Below are 23,741 nucleotides of genomic sequence, written 5' to 3' on the forward strand. Positions count from 1 at the left end.
GGACACACGAGCTGCATCCTAACCCTTAGCAGTCAGCTAGCATTCTGTTAGCTGCTAAGTTGGCTGCCAGGAGTTAAGTCTGCTTAAAACTTCCATGCAGCCGGCGTCTGGATGCTTCCATCGGCTCCAGTTTTCTCAGCAGGAAAGGTTAGAGAGGACGAAACGAAGACTTTGTAAATAATATACTAGTATTGTATCTGAGTGACTGAGTCAGTCAGTGAAAACAGTCTGAACATTGTCACTCGTTGTCAGAACACTTCCATGCATGTCCTGTACATATTCTTGCATAAAATAATGACCACTGCCACAAAAGGCAGTTCAAATGTCAAGATCACATCTGTCTTTTGTTTCATTAATAAATTAAAAGGATTGCATGTAAAGTGGATGTACATACACACATCTGTGTGCCCTAGCAGAGACACTTTAAGTTCAGACATTTTAAACTGCTAAATCATTCAAAAAATCTCATTTTTGTAGCATTATTTCAGGTCATTCACCAGACAGTGCAAATGTCAGACATTGAGACCTTCCAAGCCAAGTCTGGATGGCTAACAACAACACGAAAGATCAAACTGACATATCAGTTGTGACTATTGTATCAGACCAGCTGTCATTCGAAACAAAGAAATAATTTTTCTTTTTAAATTCTGCTCTGATTTTCATTTGAATTTGTCTGTATGCCCTTACCTCTCCAGGGTAATAAAGAGTAAATCGTTTCCCGAAGATTATAAATAAGCTTAAACCTCTTTTGTGAAGTTTAAAAGAGATGGCAAAGATAACCTGGAGTTAAGAAACATAAAGCAATATTCTCTGTGTCTGGTCGTCGCCTTATAAAGAATATAATGAAGCAATTCCATTGGGTTCCAGATATTCCCTAGAAAAGTAACTTACTCTTGCTTCATAAGTAATAATATTAATACAAGGAGACTTTTTTGTTCTTGATGTCACGAATCAATTTAAGGTTTTGTTGAGTTACAAAATGTTAACCCTTGAGACTTGAGATGAATTTAGAGATGCTTCTAGAACCATCTAAATAGGCATCGTGGTGGATTCAGAGACTCATTTTGTATGTGTTTGAAAATGTGAAAAAACAAGATTTGAAAAAAAATGATCAGTCTTTTCATTTCAATTTGATTAATCGACTGATGTCAGTTCCTGCTCTTAGTTACTTGTCTTCGTGAAAGACAGTCAGACAGTCGACTGAAGAAAAGATTAGAGAAGAGATTCTGTTTTGTCGTGCACTAGAAACTAATACAAAAGGTGAAGATATTTTAGACAGATAAATATTTTTTTTGAAGGTGGAGACCTTCAAGGGAAATGTGTCTGTAGGGAGGGTACAGGTGAAGCCTCAGTATGCCAGACACCAAGCTTGGCTTTCTGAAGACAGAGACAGAACTTGTTCCTCGAGCTAACAACATTCATAACATGATTCACTGATAGGCTCTTGCTAGTAAGAATCTTTCTGATCCTCTACAAGTAGTACTTGAGTCCGTTTCAAAAATTGTAAATTATTCCAAATCTGGAGCCCTGAACAATCATCTTTCTAAAAAACTCTTTAATGACCTGGATTTAATCATGAAATTAATTATTACACTTCCATATGTTGGTTGTTGAAAGAAAATGTCAATCACGTTTTCGAACTGAGAGACGAAATCCAGTTGTTCATGAAAGTTCAATAGAAGTAGGAACTTCTGGCTTAATTAAATGATAAATCCTGGAAAAAAAATACTTGCTTAGCAGAAATTTTAGGCAAATTAATGAACTGAAAGACAATATGGAAAACTTTATCATCTTCGAGAAATTGTGCAATGTGGATGTGGAATCTGATGCTTAAGTGGGAAAGAATGTGAAAAGTTAGATTGCCAAGCATCTTGAATTACAAAGTACAAGATGAATCATTGAAGTGATTTTGTTTGAAGAAAACTATTTACCGAAATTTGGTGTGATATGTCATATTCAAATGTCATCATAAAGTTTTAATTCCATTTGCCTCTAAACACCTTAAAAAGAATGGATTTTGGTTCGCTTCTACATCTCAAAACAAATGCAAAAAAAGAACAATTGAATGATGAGGATGATAGGAGGGTGGCTTTGACAAGCTCTGGACACGATGAACTCTTATATCCTTCATATAATGATAAACAATGTATTCACAATGTATGGATTATTATTTTTTAACTGAGAAACACATTCAACAAGGGCGAGGTTCATTAACTGGATTTAGCTGTCTCTTCACCTCCATAGTTTGTACCAGCCTTCTTCAGATCTTCTGTTACCTCCGGGGTATCTTTACCTCCAACTCATTTTAGTCTGAGAGGAAGAACACCTACTGCAGCCTCTGACCAAGGGTCAACTACACTTTGAGTTCCATGTGAAGTATTTACGAGATGTACTTGGAGAGACCGCTGTAAGGGAATGAGAAAACTGGGAGTGGTCCTCCTGGTCTAGGTGTTGGTGGGGACTAAGGAGGGAAGGAGGTGCAGCTATCAAACTTGGTGATCAGTAGACACGACTTCTGTTCCGATCAGCAGCTGGAAATTGAAACAGGATGAACTAAATAAATCAGGGAGGAAACGGCATTACCAGACAAGCAGGGGTTAACAACGCGGAGCAAGAAGAGAGCCGTCAATGCAAAACCCGAAGACATGGCGGTGAGTGGAGGGACGAGGGTTGGGGTGAGGGGAAACGGGAGGAGGGCAATGAAAGGGGAGGTCAGCCTCTATTTCCGATCGAGCATTCTGCGAAAATTGAAACCTAAAGAATTGATGACTAAAAATGGGCAAAGCAAGAGAGAGAGAGAGAGAGGTTTGGGGGGGAGGTGCGGAGGAAGAGTACAGGGAAGTAGGAAAGGCCGGAGAGAAAAATGGTGTTGGAAAGTTATCGGCCGTTGCTGTTGAGGAAAACGCTGGCTTGAGTGCCAAGGAAAACTTGCTCCGCCATAAAATGATACTTAACGCCAGCCTAGCTTACAGAGCGGCGGGATGGATGGATGGACCGCTTCTCTCGTCCCCAGGCTGCTTAGATGCAGCTGCAATGATGATGATGATGAGGAGGATTATTATTATTACTATGGTTATGATGATAATTATTATGCAAAGCACTGTGCTCACCTAGGGTCTAAGAGGGTGACAACAATGAATCACCTAACCCCAACCCACAAATGCAGCACACCATCACTCATTCAGATGTCAAAGGATCCCTAAAGAATCCTCTTTGGAACACCTATTATTAATTATATTACTATAAAGAAATATTATTTTTTTTTAATCCAGTCAGGTACTATACTTTGGACATGGACAGAACGGTTTATTGACAAGTAATAAACCTACTGTAAACCTTTCTTGCAATGATTTCTGTAATGGCGGGTTCTCGAAGACATCTCTGATCGCCTGCGTCTAGAAGGCTAGGTGCCCGTGGGCAGGGTGTATGAAAGTCAGACATGCTTTGTTTGCAAGCCAAATGATGCCTGCATCGCTAACGGCTTTCACTGACAGGCAAGTGCGGGTCACGTGATCTGGGTGTGTTCTCGCGAGACTTTGATCTACGCACGAGAGGAACTAAGATTGAAAATCCTGGACACGCTCTTCACATTTTTGTGAAAGCAATTGCTTTTTTTAAAACTATTTATTTGTGAATCTGTTCAAGTGTCTTTTAGTATCTTTCAGTGTGTCTCGTTTTCGAAAAACAAAGTAAATTCAAATAAAAAATCTAGGCAGTTCTAATACATGGTTTGCAGAAAAAATGGATGGGTGATACTAATTATAACAAAAATATTGCTCAGTCACAATCGGTAGAGTTGTCATCTGAAAGCTACGAATGAGGCTACTTATAAATTGACCTCATAAAAAATTATATAGATAGCTTACTTCTACTTATTTCCACGTTAGCTTGTCATCTTCCGGTAGGTAAAGGAACGATTTCTATCGTAATTTATACTGATCTTATCCTCTCTTTAATATTTTATGTTATTTTAAAGACACTTTCAGTAAAAATGTATAGCAAGAGGGTAAGAAACGGAGTGAATCTCACTGAAGTCAATTACAAGTCCTAAATATAAAACACAAAATTCCTTAAGAAACTTCACCAGATTCCCTGTGGCGCAAATTTCGCCAAATTGGAAAAAAATGTGAAGAGGAGCTGGAAGTTTTCAGGGAACAAGTGAACGGATGGAGGAAAGGTGATGTGATTGAGCTGTGATTCTCCGTTTTCAAGTGCGCATGTCGAAGAGTGTATGTTAATGTGTTTTATATGTTTGAGTGTCCTTCCAGCAGTGGCCACGACAACTTTATAGAATAATGGATCCGTCAAGTACTTAAATTTTATCTATTTATTTTTTTAATCCGAATGAAATAATTTCACAGATGGTAGCACGCGTATTTCTTGCACTTGTTTTTCTTTTTCGTCTTGTTTTTCTTCTACTTCTTCTTGTTATTGTTCTTGTTGTTTTTGTTGTTCTTTTTCTTCTTTTTGTTCCTTTTCTTGTTCTTCTTCTTCTTGTTCCTGTTTTTGTTCTTGTTCTTGTTGGTCTTATTTTTGTTGTTTTATTCTTGTTTTTATTCTTGTTCTTATTCTTGTTTTTATTCTTGTTTTTATTCTTGTTCTTCTTCTTGTTCTTCTTCTTGTTCTTCTTCTTGTTCTCCTTCTTGTTATTCTTCTTGCACAACGACTGCTCCATCTTCAGATTATCCTGCATGATGTCATTAAGATCGCATCATCATCTCTGTAGTTCCTAGAACAGGAGGAGTGATGAAGCATCGACCACTCTCCAGTCTGCAATTGTTTGACGATCCGCCCTGTGGACGAGGAGGGCGACAGAGGGTTAATAAGTTGATGGCCGTTGTGACGTTCCTCCGGGACATCAGGAGAATCACGTGGTCCAGCCTGGAGCGTGCGGTCGATGGACCTAAAACAAAGCACATCGATCCCTGGAATTTATGCGACAGTCTAGCAGTTGGAATCATGTGCAGACTGGATACTGAAATTCCGTAGAACCTGCCTAATGGGAATTCTACAAGTCTCGACATAAAACTCGGAGTCTGGATACTGCATGATATTGTCCAGATATTAAAATGTCATGTGGTCTGGACGGCGCAAGCAGGATACGTTTGGTGTGCAAGAGGATTCACTCATTCACTCATTCACTCTCTCACTCATTCAGACAAGGAGCGTGTTTTTTTTGTCCTTTGTAACCTTTGGTGTTGACATATCTTTATCCTCAGGAACCGCTCATAAGGTCCACTCTGCAGGATAATGTTAAAGAATTCTAAATTTGACGGCCTGAGAGATGGCTTCTGTCATGTCAAGGAATCTTATTCAACTTTGATTGAGGAGGTGAGGGTATGAAATGAACAATGTAAAATTTCTCTAAAGAAAATACACTATATAAGAACTAAGAAAAAAATATAGAAACGGGACGATTATTGCAATTTACTCGACATCATGCAGTTTTCAGATAAGAAGTATCTCTGTTACCTTTAAAATGTTTCATTAATGTTTTTATGTACATAGCTGGTCTGTGCTGCTCCGCTCCTTGATTATACTCATTGATCGTTCGCTTATATGATTACCTCCCTTTCAAAAAAGATTTCCTCTTCCCATCTTTCCTCAAGTAGCATTCTTCTTGGAAACTGATAGAAGATGAGATTTTTAAAGCTTAAGAGATGCTCCAGGATTAGTTGTTTATGTAGACATTTAAATGCTGAACTACACAAAATAAGATGCTATTTTTAGCACACACTCAGATACCCTTTTATCTCAGTTCTTCATAACTCGAAGATTATTATCACCATAATCATCGTCAATTATTGTCATCGTTATCATTTTTTGTTGCCAGACTTTAAAGCTTTTTTTCAGATTCTTTGGCAGAGAGGAAATCTCGCGTTTCACAACGAGAACACGCGCGATTTGTGACTAACCGAGCTCATAGCGCCAGGAGGGTGGATATCTGTGTGCTGGACATCGGGTGCTGAATTGCCCTGGTCCTCATCAGACTACAGACATCGATGTACAGAGCAGACAAAAAAGAAGTTTATCCCAAAATGCATGCATTTATGGCGCTGGAAGAAAGGATCGTGAAAATAAATCCGTGTCTATCTAAATGCGACATGATTTTCATTTTTACGCTTGCATAAGTTCTACCGCATGCAAAATCTTTTTTCTTAAACTTTCTTTCTTCCCCCTTCCAACGGACTTTCAAATGTATAAGGACAAAAGTTCTCACAGCCTAGTGACCCTAAAACAGAGATGGCTCACTGTGTCTAGAGCATGTAATTTGAAAAGCAGAGACTATCATTGAACATTCAGCCGACTTCAGTTTCTAGTTTTAAAGCCAGGAACATATTTCTGCCAAACACTTGCTCAGCATCCTTCTTTCAGCGATCTTCTGCTCCACCATCAGCAGCCACCATTAACATTATCATAATTTTTATTCTTCAAAGAAGGGGTTTGATGAATTGCCTTAGACCAAACTGATGACTAAAGCCAGACAGATGTGAGGGAAAACTTTCTTCATCTCAGATGTCAGTAATCAGTTTACATAATATCAGTAATCAGTGTTGATAATGGAAGTCCTTCCGTTTCTGGCAGCAGCTTGTAGGTGATGGGGAGATGGGATGGGAGGGGAGGGAGGAAGACTGACGGACTAGACTCTGATGCTCTGAGCGACATCGCGTAAGCCGTTGCCGACAAACGGGAGGAAAAACCTCCGACAAGCAAGAACTTAGCCTTGTGGTCAGTACAAGAGTATGGGGCACCTTTCTGTTTGTAACATCGATATTGCTAATTTCATCCTAGTGATTTTCCAACCTCGATAGTTTGAAAAATGTGGTTGTTAATGTTAAAAGTTATTAAAACATAATATCTTGATGTTTGATTTTTTTATTTCTTCCTAAAATAACAACAAAGAAGATATGCATCAATACGGGAATATAAATAATCGTAAACTCGCCAAGAACACCAATAACAAATAAATATCTTAAATCAAAACTTGTAAACAAAATTTGATTAAAAAAACAACGGAAAAAAATAAAGGAGATTGTTAAAAACTTACAAAATAATAATGGTTGTATTAATGTTGCTGTTGCTGCTGCTGACGATGACGATGACGACGACGACGATGATGATGTCAAATAATTAATAACAAATACAATTCCGTTACATGTGGTTTTAATCAAAAGAAAGAGAATAAGAAGGGAAGGAACCAAATGGGATGATTGTAAAGCATGGAGTCGTAAATAAAAGGCGCCTTCAGAGCAAGGCATCCTCCAGACAACACTATCAAGGGACTCATATAAGGCTAATGATCAGCTTGTGATTCGTTGATTTAGCCTTTTGACTAGGCTTATTGCTGGCGCCAACGGCCAGGCTCCGATTTGCTCGTCTCTGTGGGTTTGTCTCGGTCTTGAGCGTCGAAAATAAAGACATCTCCTCGGAGCGAGGGCTTAAAAAAGATGAAAATCTGTCTGGAATCAAAGAGCAGGGAGATAGGGCGTCAGATAAAGATGTCTGTTTCTGAGGAGCCTTGAGAATCAAAGTGGGAGGAAGAAAGGGAGGGAGGAAGACGGATGGATGCTGCTCGTAAACCGAGGGCGGAGAGAAGGATGGAGGGAGAAAGCGTGCAGCCGCCGTAGCTCGTGGGTCACGTGAGTTCTGCGGCTGAACTCTAGATGACCCTTCCATCGAATGCTAGCTTTTTGACCAGACAAGGAGTCTGCGCGAAAAGTTCCAACTTGTCATGATTGTCTCCCTATGCAACCGCATCCGAATTTTTTTTTTTCTGTGTGGAAACGGTAAAGATTTCTGTACAAAATTTCACAGTTCTTCAAGAACCTCTTCGCTAAGAATGGCAACAAGTTCGTTCATAAATAGCAAACTGTACTTCCTGCCTTTGCTAATCGTTCCTTTCGGTTAATTAATTTAATTACAGAGGTAATTCATAAAAATCCTAGAATACAAAAGAATAGAATATCAGCAGCTTCTCAAAATACCGGTGCACTTTATAGAAAGAAAAAAAAAGATACAAACACAATAATAATGAAACATCAGTTGGACACAAATCTTATTCGGATCTGAAGATAATTTTCCAGAAAATATCCAACAGCTGAAAGATAATCAATTTGTTTGCACTTGTCAAAAGTCTCTGAATTTGATCCCTGTATTCATTCTTCTCATTTCATCACATCAATGTTTCTTTCTTCTATCTTCACAGCAAGTGATGAAAAACAGGAAGTAATAAACTGCGTCTTTGTGTCTATCTATTCACCCGATTCCATTTTATGCTTCGACTTCCATTCCTTCTGTCTCTTCTTTTCCTTTTGTTTTGCTTTGGCCGTTTCCTGAAACACCCATCACACTCTCTTTATTTCACTTCTTCTGATGAAATGTTACTATAATATAGAGGGTATATTTACTATAATATAGAGGGTATCTTTACTATAATATAGAGGGTGTATTTACTATAATATAGAGGATATATTTCTAGCAAATCAAAGGGTTCGAACAGTGACAAATCAAAATTGCTGAAGTTCAAAAACTTTTGCCTTTTGTATCGCAGTCTTCTCTTTTGTCCATCCCTTTCGTTCCATTGTTTCTTTTATTCTTTTTTTCTTTATTTTTCTTTCATGCTTGCTAATGCGTGCAAAGATATATATGCTTCGTTGCTCACCTCTTCTTTGATCTTGCCGACCAAAAACTCGACTTGTGTCATCAGGGCCTCCAGCTTCCCCTTGTGACTGTCCTCCTCCGTCTTGAGGCTCATCGCACGATTCAAGGGGAAAAAGTCGCTACTCCTCTTTTTCCACTGCATACAGATCATAATCCAACATAAACAATCAAGGTGCGAGGCAGGCACATATAAACAACACAAAGGTGCCTCATACACGAAGATAAGTGTAAATAGTACATCGGTCCCTGAAAGACACTCAGAGAGATGGAAGTCCCTTTGCAAGAGATTTCCAACATTTCCAATCAATTCCAGAAAGCCAACAAGTTTAATGAACCTAAAAGATGGTTTCTTTTACTTTATCTGTTGCTGTGAATTAAAATAATACTGAAAACAAAGTTAATGATGTGAAAGTCTGAATACACACCAGTCGATATACATGCAGCTCCAAGGCGGAATAATCATTAGGATGCGTTTCGTCCAGGTGAATAAAAAAGAACAGGTATGCCCATTGGTTGTGTTCTTCCTTCACGTGTTTCTCAAATCCCTATTTAAAAACATTTCACGAAGAAAAAAACTTGTTACTTAACACTTGACCGCAAGTAACTCAGCTGCTAGAAACTTCTACGCACAAAAAATGTGCTCGAAATTGGTCACCATGTATGTTTATGTAAACTTTATTAGTCATAATTCTAAATTCTAAAATCGAAGTTTGAGCTGTCTGGGAGTATGTGGCGTGTACACACACACACGCACACACAGACACACACACACGCACTCACGCACGGACAGGCAGATTTAAATAAAGAAATAAAGCAGCAACAAACAAAAACCAAATGAAACAAACAAAAACCAAATGAAACAAACAAACAAGAAAAAAACCCAAAAAAGCGACAATGAAGCAAAACAAAAAAAAAAAAAAAAAGAAGAAAAAATGAAAAAAGAAAAACAAGAAACGAAAAGACAATAAAACAAAAAGAAAGAAAGAAAGAACAAAAAAAAAATAAGAAAAAAATTCAAAGTAAAAAGAAAAAAAAAAAACGGAAGAAGGTAGGAAAGAACTAGAGCCAAAGACATTATTTAGAGAATAGAAAAATTATGTAGAGAGTGTAACACGAAGTTTGTTGATCATCTCTTATCAGACAAAGAATGACAAGAGAAAGCTCACCACCGCCTGTCGCTCGAAGTCGTAACTCTCACAACTGCAGATAAAGCAGCGATTCTGCATGTCTTGGTCCGTCTGCCACTGTTACACACATGAGAAACAGATATAGACAGATAGAGAAATAGGAACAGATAGTTAAAATGATAATTACAAGAATGAATCATAGGGGGACGAGGCCCAATTTGGTCCCCCAAAGGCATTCACATAAACCTCAACATCATTCAAAATGAAGAGGACTCTTATACGCTGGCAACTAGGTTTTACAAAACAGAAAGATTTCTCAAAGAACATGGTTATTTTTAGAAGACAGAAAATGTTAAATATTAAACTTCAATTAGACGAAATAATAAAAAAATAGAAGGGCTCCTTGTTTGAATGCTCCTAGCAGAAAACGAAACGGATGATTTTTTCATTGTTACTTGCTGGCCGCTATCGTTGCACCTTGTCTTAAGCCCTGCTGAGCAAGGATCAGGCCAAATAAACGCGTTTACGCTTGGTCTTTTATGTTGTGCAAAAAAAAAAAATTACTTCCTAAAAATCGATGGAAATCAAACTAAGAAGGCGGCGATTTTATTTGGGAATAAATCAAATTGACTTAGCAGCACTGGTAAGATGGCGACTGGTTCAGTTTTAGCTATTGAAGACTTGCTTGTCTCGGCAAAGGAAAACGACCCACGATTTCTCATGCCACTCTTAATGTATGTAGGTTAAAAATAAATCCTCTTAGTTCACAAACCTTTGCATCCCTCAGCTCAGCAAACGTATCAACGATGATGCCGAAGATCATGTTGAGGCCAATGGTGCTGATGATAATGAAGAAGACAACATCAAACGTTGCGACTGCGAGGGTGTGTGGGAAGCTGAGACCGGTCAGCTGCTGCTCAAATGTCTGTAGGACAAAGGTCAACTAGTTTAAGAAGAGTGCAAGTGGTCATGTCACAGAATGCTGAAAGGACGTATTTCCTATTGTTCGGGTGTTGTAATTTTAAATGAGGGAGCAGGATAATGTTGATCTCCCGCGGACTCCGTTTTCTAAAAGTCTTGCTGTAAAACTTTAGCACGAAACATCACTCTCCTCGTAAAACTCTCCTCGAAGAAGCTCGTTAAACATGTTTACAGTGTACAGACTCGAGGTAGACACCCTCCCACCTTCCGATCATCTTTAGGAATGGGCAGATGGTGAATAATGCTGTCTTCTAAAGGTTTATGTGTAGTGGGTTGGCGTCTTATCGTCATATGTCTTATTCGTGATGATGATGATGATGATGATGATGATGATGATGATGATGATGATGATGATGATGATGATGATGATGATGATATGTATTGTTGTAATCACATGTTTTTCTACACACACAATGCTGTACATACTGTGTACATGCCCGCCACAAGTCCGTGGTGCAAGACTGTGACGAAGCACTCGTATGCTGTGCGGCACTGCCTGCCGTTGCCATCGTCCAGCAAGTCGCGAAGGAACGCAAAGGAGACGAGCGAAAACATGAAGATGAAAACGAGGCCCAAAATAGCCACCAGAACCAGCGACAAGCCTGGCAAGACAAAACACAAACAAAGCCTTCAACATCACAAAGATACTCCACAAAGCCGATTCCACCATTAAAGCGATCTATAGACAGTCACTGAGATCACAGCAAGCAGGTGCAGCAAGCAGATGTAGGGGTAAATGTAGAAAATTAACTCCGGAAGAGGAGAGTGTAATGTTTTTGTCTAACAATACGTTATTCGATATTGGTTTTATTATTGCAGCGCAGGTGCCAATGAGCTGATCCTGCAAGTTTGTGTTGCCAGAACAGACAAAAATTTCTTAAAGTTAAGCTAATTACAAGTAATTTGAGGTAAGAATGATTCACAGGAGATTGCTTGCACTGGCTAAATATCCTATTGCATCCAAGATAAGAAATGACAACAAAACCAACTCGCAAATATCTTTTCGAAGAAAGAACCCAGGAAGGACTTTAAATTGAAATACAAAAAATATTATCTGAACGTGCTATTCGTGTTTTGGAGGGAGGGGTAAGGGGCAAGACAGGGTGCTACGCTGTGACATGTATCTTTTAGTCCACAGTGGACCTTGAATGGCAACAACTGTTCTCGAAAGGTGCAGTGTCCTCGCATCCTCGCGCTCCTTGCCTGGGGTGCATGTGGACAGAAAGGACGAGGACATGCGTACCGTTGCGGGTAACGGCCTGGATGACTCTGCTTAGCATCTGGTTCATCAGCACCACGTGCAGCAGATGAAAGGAGAAGAAGTAGGCGTAGAAGACCGTGCCGAGGACGGAACACGCGAGGAACGCCTGCAGACAGACAAGTGGTGGTAGTCCATCATCACTGTGTTTGTCACGTGGTCTGCACGTACATCTCGGCAGGTAAATTACATCCACAGGCAGAAGAGAGATTTTTAATAGGACAAACTTCGTCGAACATTTGACAAAGTTGTGGTAACAGGAAGGTCACAATGGATTTTTGAGGCAAGGGTTCTGGACATCGAAATTTTGCTCAAGATGCTGAGAGTTTTTTTTTAGCAAATTACCAATAGTGACAATGGTATAGGCAAACTCTACTAGTGACTAGTAGTTCTACATACCAGATAGTAGAAGGTCATAAAACTGAAGAATTTAACCTCCAGGTAAGATTTTCGTTTTATATCGGGTGTCTTTGTGTTGCCAGCAGGTCCTGACAAAACTTTTGGTTTTCCGGAGTCTCGGTTTCTGGAAGGAACAACTCAAATATCACTGCATACCTTTTTTTTCAATTCCCATTCTTTCTTGTTCTAAACTTTTCCCATCCCTCTTACATTTTTTTTTCGGGTATATCACTAAAGAGTATGTATCTCTTCTCGGGTGCAAGTGTGTTGAACAGAGAACAACAAGGTATCAGCAGCAAGTACTTACGAGAGACTGGGTATGATGTCAGCCAGGTGAGGAAATGTTGGTTTGTTTGACAAGAAGTAGCTCCCGACAACCAACAGGGACAATAGAATATGTGCCGCTCCCAATATGTAGATGAGGTACTGCGCTCCTGGCCAATCAGACATGTCCGGGGTTGGGCTATCATTAAAACCACAGCAGGCACACACGTACGAACGCACGCACACATACACAAACGCACAATCATGTATTTATATAAAAATTAGTAAGAGAGCAATACTTTTATTTTCATAGGTTATGCAAGTGAACTCACTCTTAGGTACCTTAGTTTTTTTTCAGCCAAATAAAACCTTTTTTTCCGAAAGTGACTAAAAATAAAGAATTACAAATTTATTAGAAAATAAATAATCATGTGTATGGATTGTGTAGACAGCAAAACAATAAACTGTTGATCAGGCATTGTCACTAGCAAAGATGTAGACTGATCATGCATACTCTGCAGAACTCTCTGGAGCCTTCCAGGTGATGAAGACGATAAGACACAGGGCCAGCGACAACAGCAACACCGTAGCATTCCACCACCACCTGCAAAGTGTTTACGAACCTTTTTCAACTTCCTTAGTCTGCACATTTATTTGTGTGGATATTTTTAACTTTTATGAAAGTCAACTAACAAAAATGCCATACGTACACTAGTGCCATGTGACTTGTAAAAATCCAGGTCATTACTTACTAGAAGAGACTTTCATCAGCCCCTCCTTTATATTATTAATTTACTCCAAGAATTTTTCGCATTCTGATATTATTGTCCTCTTCAAATTTTACAGTTGAATGCGCAAAAGTGTCAGGAAGGATATGAAAAAATCAGATTCGTAGGGTTTTAATTTAGTTTTGATAAATGCGTCGATGACTAAGCTAAAGCTGGCTAAGTAGATGAGTGTTGATGAGAAGATGAGTTCGGACTTACATGGTTTTCTAAATTAGTTTTTAATTTCAACATATTACTTCTTCTTTTGAAACCAGCACTCGATGTCTTCTAAGTACCATCATGATTTCTTTAAAGATCTTTTTTTTCTTATTTATATCCCAGACATTTAAAAAAAAGTTATTAAAAAAATCAAGAGATAGTAGGGGAAGTAAATGAATGGATGAAAAGGGGAGACAACTTACTTCATCTGGATAAGAAGGCGCGCCAGGGGGTTGGCGTGGATCCGTCGTTGGTATTTGATGTCGTTGATGATGTCCACCGACCAGTCCATGAACTCGCGGAGTTTGTTGCTAGGAGACGAGCGATCGACGTCGTACTTGAACTTCTCTTTGATCTCTTGTCGCAGAACGTTCTGGAGCCAAGCACAATCGTTGAGCTGTACTTTCAAATGGCCGTGCCTTCGTTAGGCAGGATGCCATCTTGGGGAAATAATCCTACAAGGAAGCTTTTATGTCTGCTTTATTTCTCGGACTGCTTGTTTTGTTGGGTTTTCTTTTGTTTGATTTAATTTTGTTTTGTTTGTGTGTTGCTGCCTTTGCTTTATGCAACCTCGTGATTCGTTGCTTTGTGATACGGCCAAGAGAAAGAAAGAAAAAAATGATTTTTGATGAGTGAGAGTTGAAGAAAAGTCAACATATTGCGTTGGACAGGTCACAAGATGGAGGAGTAAAAACTCTGGTACTTTAAGTTAATAATACCTTGTCTTTAACCTGGAAGTAAACTTTTTGTAGCACATCATTCTTTACAATTTCAATGGACAAAGTATTGCTGGCAAAGAATTCCCATGCAGCAGCATCTTCTGAAGTTTTGACCAGACCTTGAAAAGAAAGGAATTTTGAAAACCTTAACATTTTGTTAAACGTTGACCAAACCTATTTTTGTTATATTGTCATGTCCAATAGACCCGAGCTAAGAAAAAGGAGACTCACGAGGCAAATATAAGGGTTACATGGCATTTTTTATGAGTTACTAACCCACTTTGAGTGTATATATATTACCATGTTTGTGTGAGTAGGGAAAAGCATGTGTGCGAGAACACCTGACAAATCAAAAGAGATTAAAAGTATTTGCGGGTACAAATCGAAAACCACAAAAAAAAAAAAAACAGTTGACAGAATACAGAACTGAACAGAATTTTTTTAGTATACGCTTAAATGGCAGCTCACACACAGAAAAGAACAGTTGGAATGACAGATCGACAAAATAGCAGGCCTGACAAAAGGTGGAACAGAATCCTTTTAAGTATGGATAAAAATCGGATATTTGACACTCACCTTCTTTAGTGCACCTGTGGTCAAGATCCATCTTCCGGCAAAGAATGTGGAAATAGGCAAAGCCCGTCTCTTGTATCTCTGCCTCGTGACCCTTTCTCTACATACACAGGCAGAGACAGTTAAACACTTAAATACAGTTAAATACATTAAATGCAAGGTCCATTTTTGTAATTTTAAAGATTCTATTGATGATGGATTGTTAAAAAAGGTGAAAATAATCCAGTGACTTTTAACCACTGATCTTCAATTTTCTGTTGGAATATTCACAAAGTCTATGGTTAATATTTTATGGAATGCCTAACATGTACTGACAAACATGATATAATCACTATTTCTGAATGTCAGAAGCTGATATTAAACACTTATACTCACATTACAGTCCTGGTATGCCTGTGACATTGCGGCCAGTAGTACACCACCGTCCATGCTCTGCAACACCTCCTGCGGAAACAAACATTTCTTTTTAATCAGAGTCCATTAATTACATTGTAGGCACATAATCTTCTATTTTTGAAAACCCTTCAGTGTGCAATCTAACTCTGTTTACTCAAATACCGTTTTGTTAATTTTATCAAGGTATAATATACAAGCATTTAAATAGTTACCAGGGGAGACAAATAGTAGAAAAAGAATTTTCGGATAAACTGGCTTATCTCTCTTAGATTCTGCGGCCTCTCTTAGATTCAGACTGCATGTATCCGAACAAACTCGTGCGTTCGTGCATTAAAGTGTGTGCGTGTGCTCTTTATTCATGAACAAAAAATCAGTACAAAATCTTTTTGTCATTTAGGTCAACAGATAAATGATTAAAAACGAATGTCGCTTGTATGAGTATAAAAAAAACTTTACCATGTGAGTTGTCCTCTTGATTGTTGAACTTGTCTGATCCTGAAACAAATAAAGCAGACGTCAGAGATTTTATAATGTAATGAAATGTAACAAGTCATAACATGAAAAAAATAAAATAATAACAAAATGCATCAGTATCTTCTTTCAGTACCTCGTCCTTTATTTTTTTTTAACTGAGATAATTTAAAGGAATATGTATTCAAATCAAGCAATTAGCTATAAGATCAGTAGCTATCTTACCGAGGATTCATCCTGTCGCGGTGGGTTTTCTTCCGTCAGAGACCGAATCAAGACAGCGATAGACATTTTTAAATCATATACCTGTAAAATATTCACTGTCATCAAAGGTCTCAGAACAATGGCAGCAAAAAAGAAAGAAAACGAATTTCACTCTCTCTCGCATGCGGGCGTGTGTGTGTGAGAGAGAGATACTAATTTTGAAAGTTTAAGCCAACAGTTAAATAAAGAAACAGCAATTCACAAACATCTATGACAAGCAGTACTCTGGCATTAAAGAAATAAAAAGAAAAATAAACAGAGCATAGAACCTGCGAGTGCCTTGAGGTGTGTTTTTGAACGTGCAAACACAGATTTAAACATCGATTTCCGAAATACTACACAATAATGTTTGTTTCGTACGTGTTCCTTCCTTCCTACCTTCATTTTCTTCCATTCTGTCTAGATTGATTGATTGTTTATTTACAGAGTACAGTTTATTCTCACCTGATCCATGGTACAGTTCTTAAAGTCCGTGAGGCGCAGGATGTAGTTCAGATATTCGCAAATCTTGTTTTCAAGCACAATGGCTTGGTTCTGGAAGCTTCCCTGTCCATTGCATATATTCAATAGAAATAAATAGGTCAATTTGACCTCTTTATTCTTACTAATCGCTTCAAGTTATAAATGTAAAACAATAAATGCTTCATCAAACTTATTTATAGCAAGTACATTTATTTCACAAAATAATATATAAATATTCTAATTTTATTATCCCAATATATTTATTTCATATACAGAAGATATTAAAATATGTTGGTTATAATGTCGCAAAACTAACAGCATCAAGTAGGAGCAGCAACTCACGGACGAGAACTCCACCAGCGTGTTGATGAGTTGTGTGACGAGGGGGGCGCTCTTATCGTCGATGCTGACGTAGATGACGTTGAGATAGATGGTTGTTTCGGCCACCAGGTTGATGGTGTTGATGTTGCCAGGCTGCTCCCGGAGATAATCCTAACAGCCGCGGGAATAAGAGGATAAGTCGTGAATGAGTCTTTGTGCAAATGATTCAAAAATATGTTTATGTATTTCCCCCGTTTGGTCTTTCTGGCTTTGTTTTTCGTTGTTTGCTTATATTTATTTTTTGTTCTTTCATTTGCTTCAAAATTAGATACTGTAAAATACTGTTAGCAACCTGTTCTACTGTTTTCTTTAAGGTCACCAAGCACAGAGTAATGTTCTGTGGCCAACATGCTGCTGGAAGCTATGGAACTAATAACTAACACTCACCTGCAGGTCCCTGTACTGGTTGTCACACATGAGACCCAAGACCCTTAGCACCAGCTCTATGTAGCCCTCGTCTTTAAACTGAAAGTCAGCTTCAATACCAGTCGACATCAGGACTTGAGGCAGCTGAGGCAGTATATCGTATAATTGTTGTGATGGAATAAAATGACAAGTGGCAGTCAATTAAATTCATTGATACCTTATTGGTAAAGAATTAGAGATTTGTAAGTTTTCATATTCTAATAAAGAAGTTTCGAAATGCTTACTAATGATATATGAAACTAAAACACACTCACACAGAGCGAGAGAAAAATCTGATATATTTGGAAAAGAATCCAATCAGTCCAAGAGAGATTTGACTAACATGTTCACACCACACGATCACCCACACTGTACCTCTTGTTGATGTTGCGACCACGTGACAGCAGCACCTGTGTGCGATTTTGCTTGCAAACGAGTCTCTCGACCCACGAGTGCATGACTGGGTGGAGCAGGCAGCGCCACCTTGCTGACCCAGGGTGGAGCTTTGGTGCCACCCGTAGGAATAGACATGTCTCCAAGACCTCCATGAGCTTTCCTCAGGGGCAGCATGGTCAGATGAAAGCCAGGCTGGAAACCATTCGCAACGGTTAACTGGGCAGCGGACTTCATCGTGTGTTTCTATTCCAGTTTTATGTTACTGGTCACCAGCAACCCCGCAGGTAAGTGTATGCTAGTAAAGGTGGGATGAGCTGTGGTTTGTTTGTATTGTTTTCATCTCTTACCTTCCAACGTTTCACATGCTTTAATTTGCTTTCTATCTTATAGACCATAAAACATTTTTCAACGATTCAATAAAACATAAGAGAGAGAGAGAGAGAGAGAGAGAGAGAGAGAGAGAGAGAGAGCTATGAAAAGTTTACTTACCTCGTTCTTTGGTTGAAAGGAAATGTCTGGTAACGCCTCACCGTTCTACAGATTAGAATAGAAATGTCAGTATCATTTTTCAGTAAAATATAATGAGCACATTATTTATGTCTATATGTCTATATTTATTGCCTAATAAATAAGAATAATGATATACAGCAAATTTTTTACATCGTATGATGCCTGCTAATTTTACCCATACATAAGGTGGATACAGCCTGAAGGTATGAGTTTACTTTCATCCAACAGGAAAACAATAACTCTGTGGATAATTCCGACTGACTGAAAGACGAAGTGTTATCTCCCTTTTACTGAATATTATTAAGACTAGCCTCCCCTTTCCTATCCGCATATCTGTAAACGTCAACAAAGCTATAATGTGTGCTTCAGAAATAAATGTCCGCCTTTTGTATTATGTCTTCCACTTCCTTTCCACAACGCCAGCGAACGTACCTCCCCGACATCTGTGTCGCCACCCATGATCCTTTGCAGCAACTGGACATGCGCCATCCTTTCCTCTCCTTTGCCAAGTGCAGGGCATGCAAAAGTCGCCTGACGACAGTTCGGTAGAGAAGGGGATGGTGCACGTGATCAGTAAACTCACATTCCTTTCATAACCTACGTCCTACGTCCTACGTCTTCACATTGTCCGTCATGTCTGTCGATAATTGCTGGAGACTAAATCATTTTTACCAAAGTTAGGCTGTCGTGTGCTTACGATTGCAAGCAAGAACCATCAGTCAAAAACAAAATAAAACTAAGAAAACAAAAACTTAGCTTAAGTATACATGTCACACATTATTTAAAAGAGATGAGGAAGGGTTGTATCCAGTGTTTTTAAACTGTAAGTCGGTTCTTAAAATAAAATCCATCAACATTGTATGACTGAAACACTGCACAAATGGAACACGAAAGATTGCACTTTACAATGGGACACATTACCTGGGATTGCATACCTAAACGCTTTGATACGTTTTCAGATGCACAGTATAAAAGATTCATCAACACAATATACATTTACTGCTAAAGACGCAAGAAAATAAGTGTAATAATAAGGCAATATTTATGTCAATGCTAAAATTGACCAAAATGAAAGGTACTGCTGTGGTATCGAGAGACACAAGACTCACTTTTCTCTGGTGGACTTTGCAGAGAGCTGCAGGCGGTTTCTGACTTCGTGGAAAAAGTTCTCCTCCCTCGTGCTCGTAAAATAACGGATCATACTCGTCTTGATGCAAAAATCAATCAATCAATCCACTAATCAACCAGCCAATCAAGTAATCAAGCAAGCAATCAAGCATCCAGTCATGGAGAAAGGTCTCACGTTATATTGCAAACTATTATTGGGGAGACAAAGGCGACATCATCAGAGCTTTTTTTTAGAAGTAACAATTAACCATCTCAGATTTTATTATTTACTGATAGGTTTCTTACGTAATTTTCATGTCTGTCTGTCTGTCTGTCTGTCTGTCTGTCTGTCTGTCTGTCTGTCTGTCTGTCTGTCTGTCTGTCTGTCTGTCTGTCTGACTGTCTGTCTTACAATTTATTTTTAAGTGTTTTCTTGAAGACAGAGGGGTCATTATCTGACACCGTTTCTCGAACCTAAATTGTTTCTTATCTTTCTTTGAGTTTTTCCTCCCAGGTTAATTCATGAGATGCTACAAATACACAAACACTACTTAACAGCGAGGAATAATAAAAAAAATTTGTCATCGAAATGACTTACTTGCACATCTTCGTTGCCGTTGAATAACAAAGCTGCGAGGAATGCGAGTACCTCCCGCACGATGCAGTCCTCCGGCCGCCCGAGGTGACCCAGCACACTAGTGACCACCCCATGGGAAACGAGTGATGTCTGTGCATTGCTGATTGCTCTCAAGTGTCTGAAAGAAAAAATGAAAAACACAGAAAGCAACAGTAGGTTGTAAATAAGTCAGGAGAAGATGCTTATCCGTTTTCCATCTTCTTCGTCCTTATCATTCCCCGTTTCATCACCTTAATAATTTTTAATAATAACGTGTAAGGACAGACTGCATCAACATGCTGTCAACATAACCACCACTATTACCAGTCGTGTTACCTCTACAACTGAGAATCAGGACAAGGGAAGAAGGGAAGTTAACATCATGTCAGGTTGCCGGAGCTGTTGTCGACTCTTACTTGGCGTTTTCCTCCGGACTGTGCTCCCACCCTGGTGGCAAGCGCACGATGAAGGTGTGGATGAGGCCCCTGAGTAGCTGGAGACACTTCATGTCCAAGTCCAGCTGGTCTTTCTTCTGATCTTCTGACATACCTTTGGTACTGTGCATGATCCTGTCATCATAATCATCAATCATCATCATCATCACCATCATCATCGTCGTCGTCGTCGTCGTCGTCGTCAAGAAAGTAGTCGTCGTTGTTTTTATCGTCGTTCACACCTTCATCTTTCACGATGACACTTACTGCAGCTGTCTGACAAGCCTGCCAGCTCTGGAGTAGTGCAGACCGCCGTCAGCCACTCGGTCCTCCACAAACACCTTGAGGTGGTCCTGGAACTCCTGGCCCAGCGGCAGCTCCTCATCTCCCCCTACCTCCGAGTAACCTGCGTCACGTGATATCCAACAACGTTTGAGTTCCGCGATAACTTTCTTATGTTAAACTCATAAATGGTATTTGACAAAGCATGCTAGCTGCCATGAACTAAGCAATGGCTTGTAGACGTGTGCAAGCAATGGTATAAACAGCAAGTGACTGATGGCAATCGGATCATAAGTAAAAATAAATGTAAATCATTCAGGCTGTCTGGAAAACAAGAAAAATCAAAGCCAAAGCCAAGAGGTATCGGCGACATTCAAGTCCTCATCATCACTTACTGTTGTCGCTGGGGTACCCGGTCTGTACCCGCACTGTGTTCAGTCCGCCATACGCCGCCTGCATGTTCACTGCGAATGTTTTCAGGTTGGTGTTCAGTTCTTCTTCCTCCTTGTATAACCGTCTGTAAGCCTGTAGACATGGGTCGTCGACAGTGGAAACCACAGAAATACCAAACAACAGCAAAAACTCAGATAAACTAGAATTTACTGTTAGAAAAATAAAGTTTTAGGTGTCCTTCCATCTCTTTTCGGTTTTCGGTCTTTTGACAAAGATCAAAGTGTTGTATTTATATTTATATATCTATATTCGTACACACAAGCTAGGCATACACACCTTGACTGCGTCACTGGCGACATCTTGTGTGTCAGGTGTCTTCACAAACCGTTGGAATAAAGCTCTTAATTTCTGAAAGTAACATGAGCATGGAGTTTACAAATGTTTATCAATCAGTTTAAATACAGTACATTACACTTTCAAATCATTTTGCCACTCACTAGTGTCTTAATTCCATTGATTATTACTATGCCCATGATCTTTAATTTTTCTTTTCTTTTCGCTTGTATGCTGTCATTGGGATAAATAAATCTGGTCATTGTCATTGTCATTTACCTGATTAACACTTAATTAAATTTCATGTAAACCACAATTAGGTATGCCTACAACTAAATTTATCATTGTATTACTGTGGGGTAGTACAATTCGCTATTTACTGTGTATTGAGTGATGGTTCAGGCACAATAAACTGAACTGGCTGAAAGTCTGAGTAGTTTATAATTTATATTTATATACAAACTCATTCACATATCATTGGTTCACTTTAAGAGACAACATAGCTTCAAACTTCTTACTGCTTTTATGCCACACTTTTCTTTGGAATGTATTGGCAGAGGTGGTTTATATGGTATTCTGATAACAAGTTGGTCGAGAAAACAAATCCTGCATAAAAATATTATAAAACAACTTAAGTTGTAGAAGTATTTTGTGAGGAAAAAGCAAAACTGAACAGGTGATTCAAAGGAAAATAATTTCAGGTAATATATAACCACATCACTTTCAAACATAAATTAAATAATAAAACTTACAGAAACTGGAACAGCCTTCGATGCGGAGACGAGGAATGTCAAGGTTGAAATAAGATTTTTCAGGTGTGCTTCCATGGTAACCAGGGTCCCACACTTTCGGCGAAACTCTTCAGAAGAAAAGACAAAAGAAGAATAATGTTGTCTCTGGTGTATATGCAAAGACTTTCATCACACGTAAACATAACAAATGATTAAACAAAGAAAATTAAACCTGGAAATAATATTTTTGTTGAATTAATTAATCTTGGGGTAAAAATAAAATAGGCTAATTCTAAATTGTCCCAGAAGTATGCGCCGCTTATCCAGTCTGCAGAAACTATCTTTTTAACATTTTGTGATTCACATTTAATTCTAGAGGACTGGAACTTGGTGGTAAGTAGTTAGTGATCAGTTTTGGAGCAGAAGTGACCTCTCCCCTGCCCCACTGCACTAGGCAACAATCTTCTTACATATTTTTTGAAATAAAATAAACACACACATTTGACAAGAGTGTTCAAACTCACCTCAAAGGTCAAAGTCAGTGACGAGAGTTTCCTGTGTCCCTCTGGGAAACCTTCAGGATCAGGTCGGTAGTAGGTGCGACAGAAGACCTGGGATCACATCCACACATCTACTGCTACAAGTTGGCTGGTTCTTACAATTTATACATAAATCTTCACCGTAACAGTCGACCGTTTACTTACACAATATTAAACTATCCTGTCTGATGTTGCAAGATACGATGATATTGAAATATTTTACCCGAGGCTGGTACATGTTATTGTTACTGGCATTATAATTTGATGCCACGACATAATAAAATATAATGATGTGTCTGAATGTATTTGAATAAAAGATTTATATTTCAGTGGCTCATTTATTGTATATTAGAGAAGCGATTTCCTGGTGACTTTATTCACGCACCTGAAGAAAAGGCATGACAGCGCTGAAGACATAATCCAATGTACCCCAGAGTTCCTCCTCGGGTAGCGATGTTGTTTCGCTGTTTTAAACAATCATCGTCAGGTATAGCTGGCGTTGTAAACACAACATCGGCATGAAGATAGGTCAAATTGTAAATAATTGTCAATGGTCATATGTGTGTGTGTGACATGAGTGTGAGAGAGAGTGGAACCGTAAATAAATCATCATGTCAACTCACCATCTTCCTCCAGGTCTTCTCAGGAGTCGTGCCGCCAGGTGAGGTGAGGCTGAAACCACGCTAGTCACTCGTCGAAGCTCAATCGTGACAGCTTCCAGGTACTGCCACAGCCGCCTGCAGCAGGTGAGTGGATCTTATTAATCCTCGGAAACATAAACAGGTGTACACAATACAACTCACTGATCAGTTATAACGATAACATACGAAAAAAATAAGACAATCGGGAACAAGAGCTAAAATATTCTGCAAAGGGAGAAGTAGAAAAGCAAAGAAAAAGTCATTACTGCAAACAAGGTCAAATTCATAAAAAAAAAAATCATGGCAAAATTATTTTTTTAAAGGTGAAGTTGATGAATAACACAAAATAAAATGTTGCTACAATTCTGCGAAAAAAAAACAAAAAAAAAACCAACAACAACAACAACAACAA

General features: G+C 38.9%; 2 protein-coding genes across 2 annotated transcripts in view; both read right to left on the reverse strand.

The window, feature by feature from the left end:
• Positions 1–23,741, reverse strand: part of LOC112555189 — a 320,962-nt gene that overhangs the window by 42,249 nt on the left and 254,972 nt on the right. The window lies entirely within an intron of this gene.
• LOC112555535 (inositol 1,4,5-trisphosphate receptor type 3-like) overlaps positions 7,783–23,741 on the reverse strand; it is a 33,786-nt gene continuing 17,827 nt past the window's right edge. The window contains exons 39-67 of the mRNA XM_025223968.1: positions 23,312–23,425; positions 23,074–23,152; positions 22,674–22,760; positions 22,171–22,314; positions 21,422–21,493; positions 21,088–21,217; positions 20,678–20,816; positions 20,393–20,545; positions 19,959–20,115; positions 17,723–17,935; positions 17,330–17,452; positions 16,904–17,053; positions 16,544–16,645; positions 16,061–16,141; positions 15,821–15,859; positions 15,344–15,412; positions 14,972–15,068; positions 14,396–14,514; positions 13,880–14,049; positions 13,205–13,294; positions 12,734–12,889; positions 12,427–12,550; positions 12,013–12,136; positions 11,196–11,371; positions 10,561–10,713; positions 9,828–9,905; positions 9,087–9,206; positions 8,663–8,797; positions 7,783–8,333 (exon numbers count right to left, since the gene is read on the reverse strand). Of these exons, the coding sequence (XP_025079753.1) occupies positions 8,253–8,333; positions 8,663–8,797; positions 9,087–9,206; positions 9,828–9,905; positions 10,561–10,713; positions 11,196–11,371; positions 12,013–12,136; positions 12,427–12,550; positions 12,734–12,889; positions 13,205–13,294; positions 13,880–14,049; positions 14,396–14,514; positions 14,972–15,068; positions 15,344–15,412; positions 15,821–15,859; positions 16,061–16,141; positions 16,544–16,645; positions 16,904–17,053; positions 17,330–17,452; positions 17,723–17,935; positions 19,959–20,115; positions 20,393–20,545; positions 20,678–20,816; positions 21,088–21,217; positions 21,422–21,493; positions 22,171–22,314; positions 22,674–22,760; positions 23,074–23,152; positions 23,312–23,425 (3,475 nt within the window). The 3' untranslated portion in view covers positions 7,783–8,252. The remainder of the gene's footprint in view (positions 8,334–8,662; positions 8,798–9,086; positions 9,207–9,827; positions 9,906–10,560; positions 10,714–11,195; positions 11,372–12,012; positions 12,137–12,426; positions 12,551–12,733; positions 12,890–13,204; positions 13,295–13,879; positions 14,050–14,395; positions 14,515–14,971; positions 15,069–15,343; positions 15,413–15,820; positions 15,860–16,060; positions 16,142–16,543; positions 16,646–16,903; positions 17,054–17,329; positions 17,453–17,722; positions 17,936–19,958; positions 20,116–20,392; positions 20,546–20,677; positions 20,817–21,087; positions 21,218–21,421; positions 21,494–22,170; positions 22,315–22,673; positions 22,761–23,073; positions 23,153–23,311; positions 23,426–23,741) is intronic.

Source organism: Pomacea canaliculata, linkage group LG14 (assembly GCF_003073045.1).
Source record: "Pomacea canaliculata isolate SZHN2017 linkage group LG14, ASM307304v1, whole genome shotgun sequence".
Taxonomy (NCBI): Eukaryota; Metazoa; Mollusca; class Gastropoda; order Architaenioglossa; family Ampullariidae; genus Pomacea; species Pomacea canaliculata.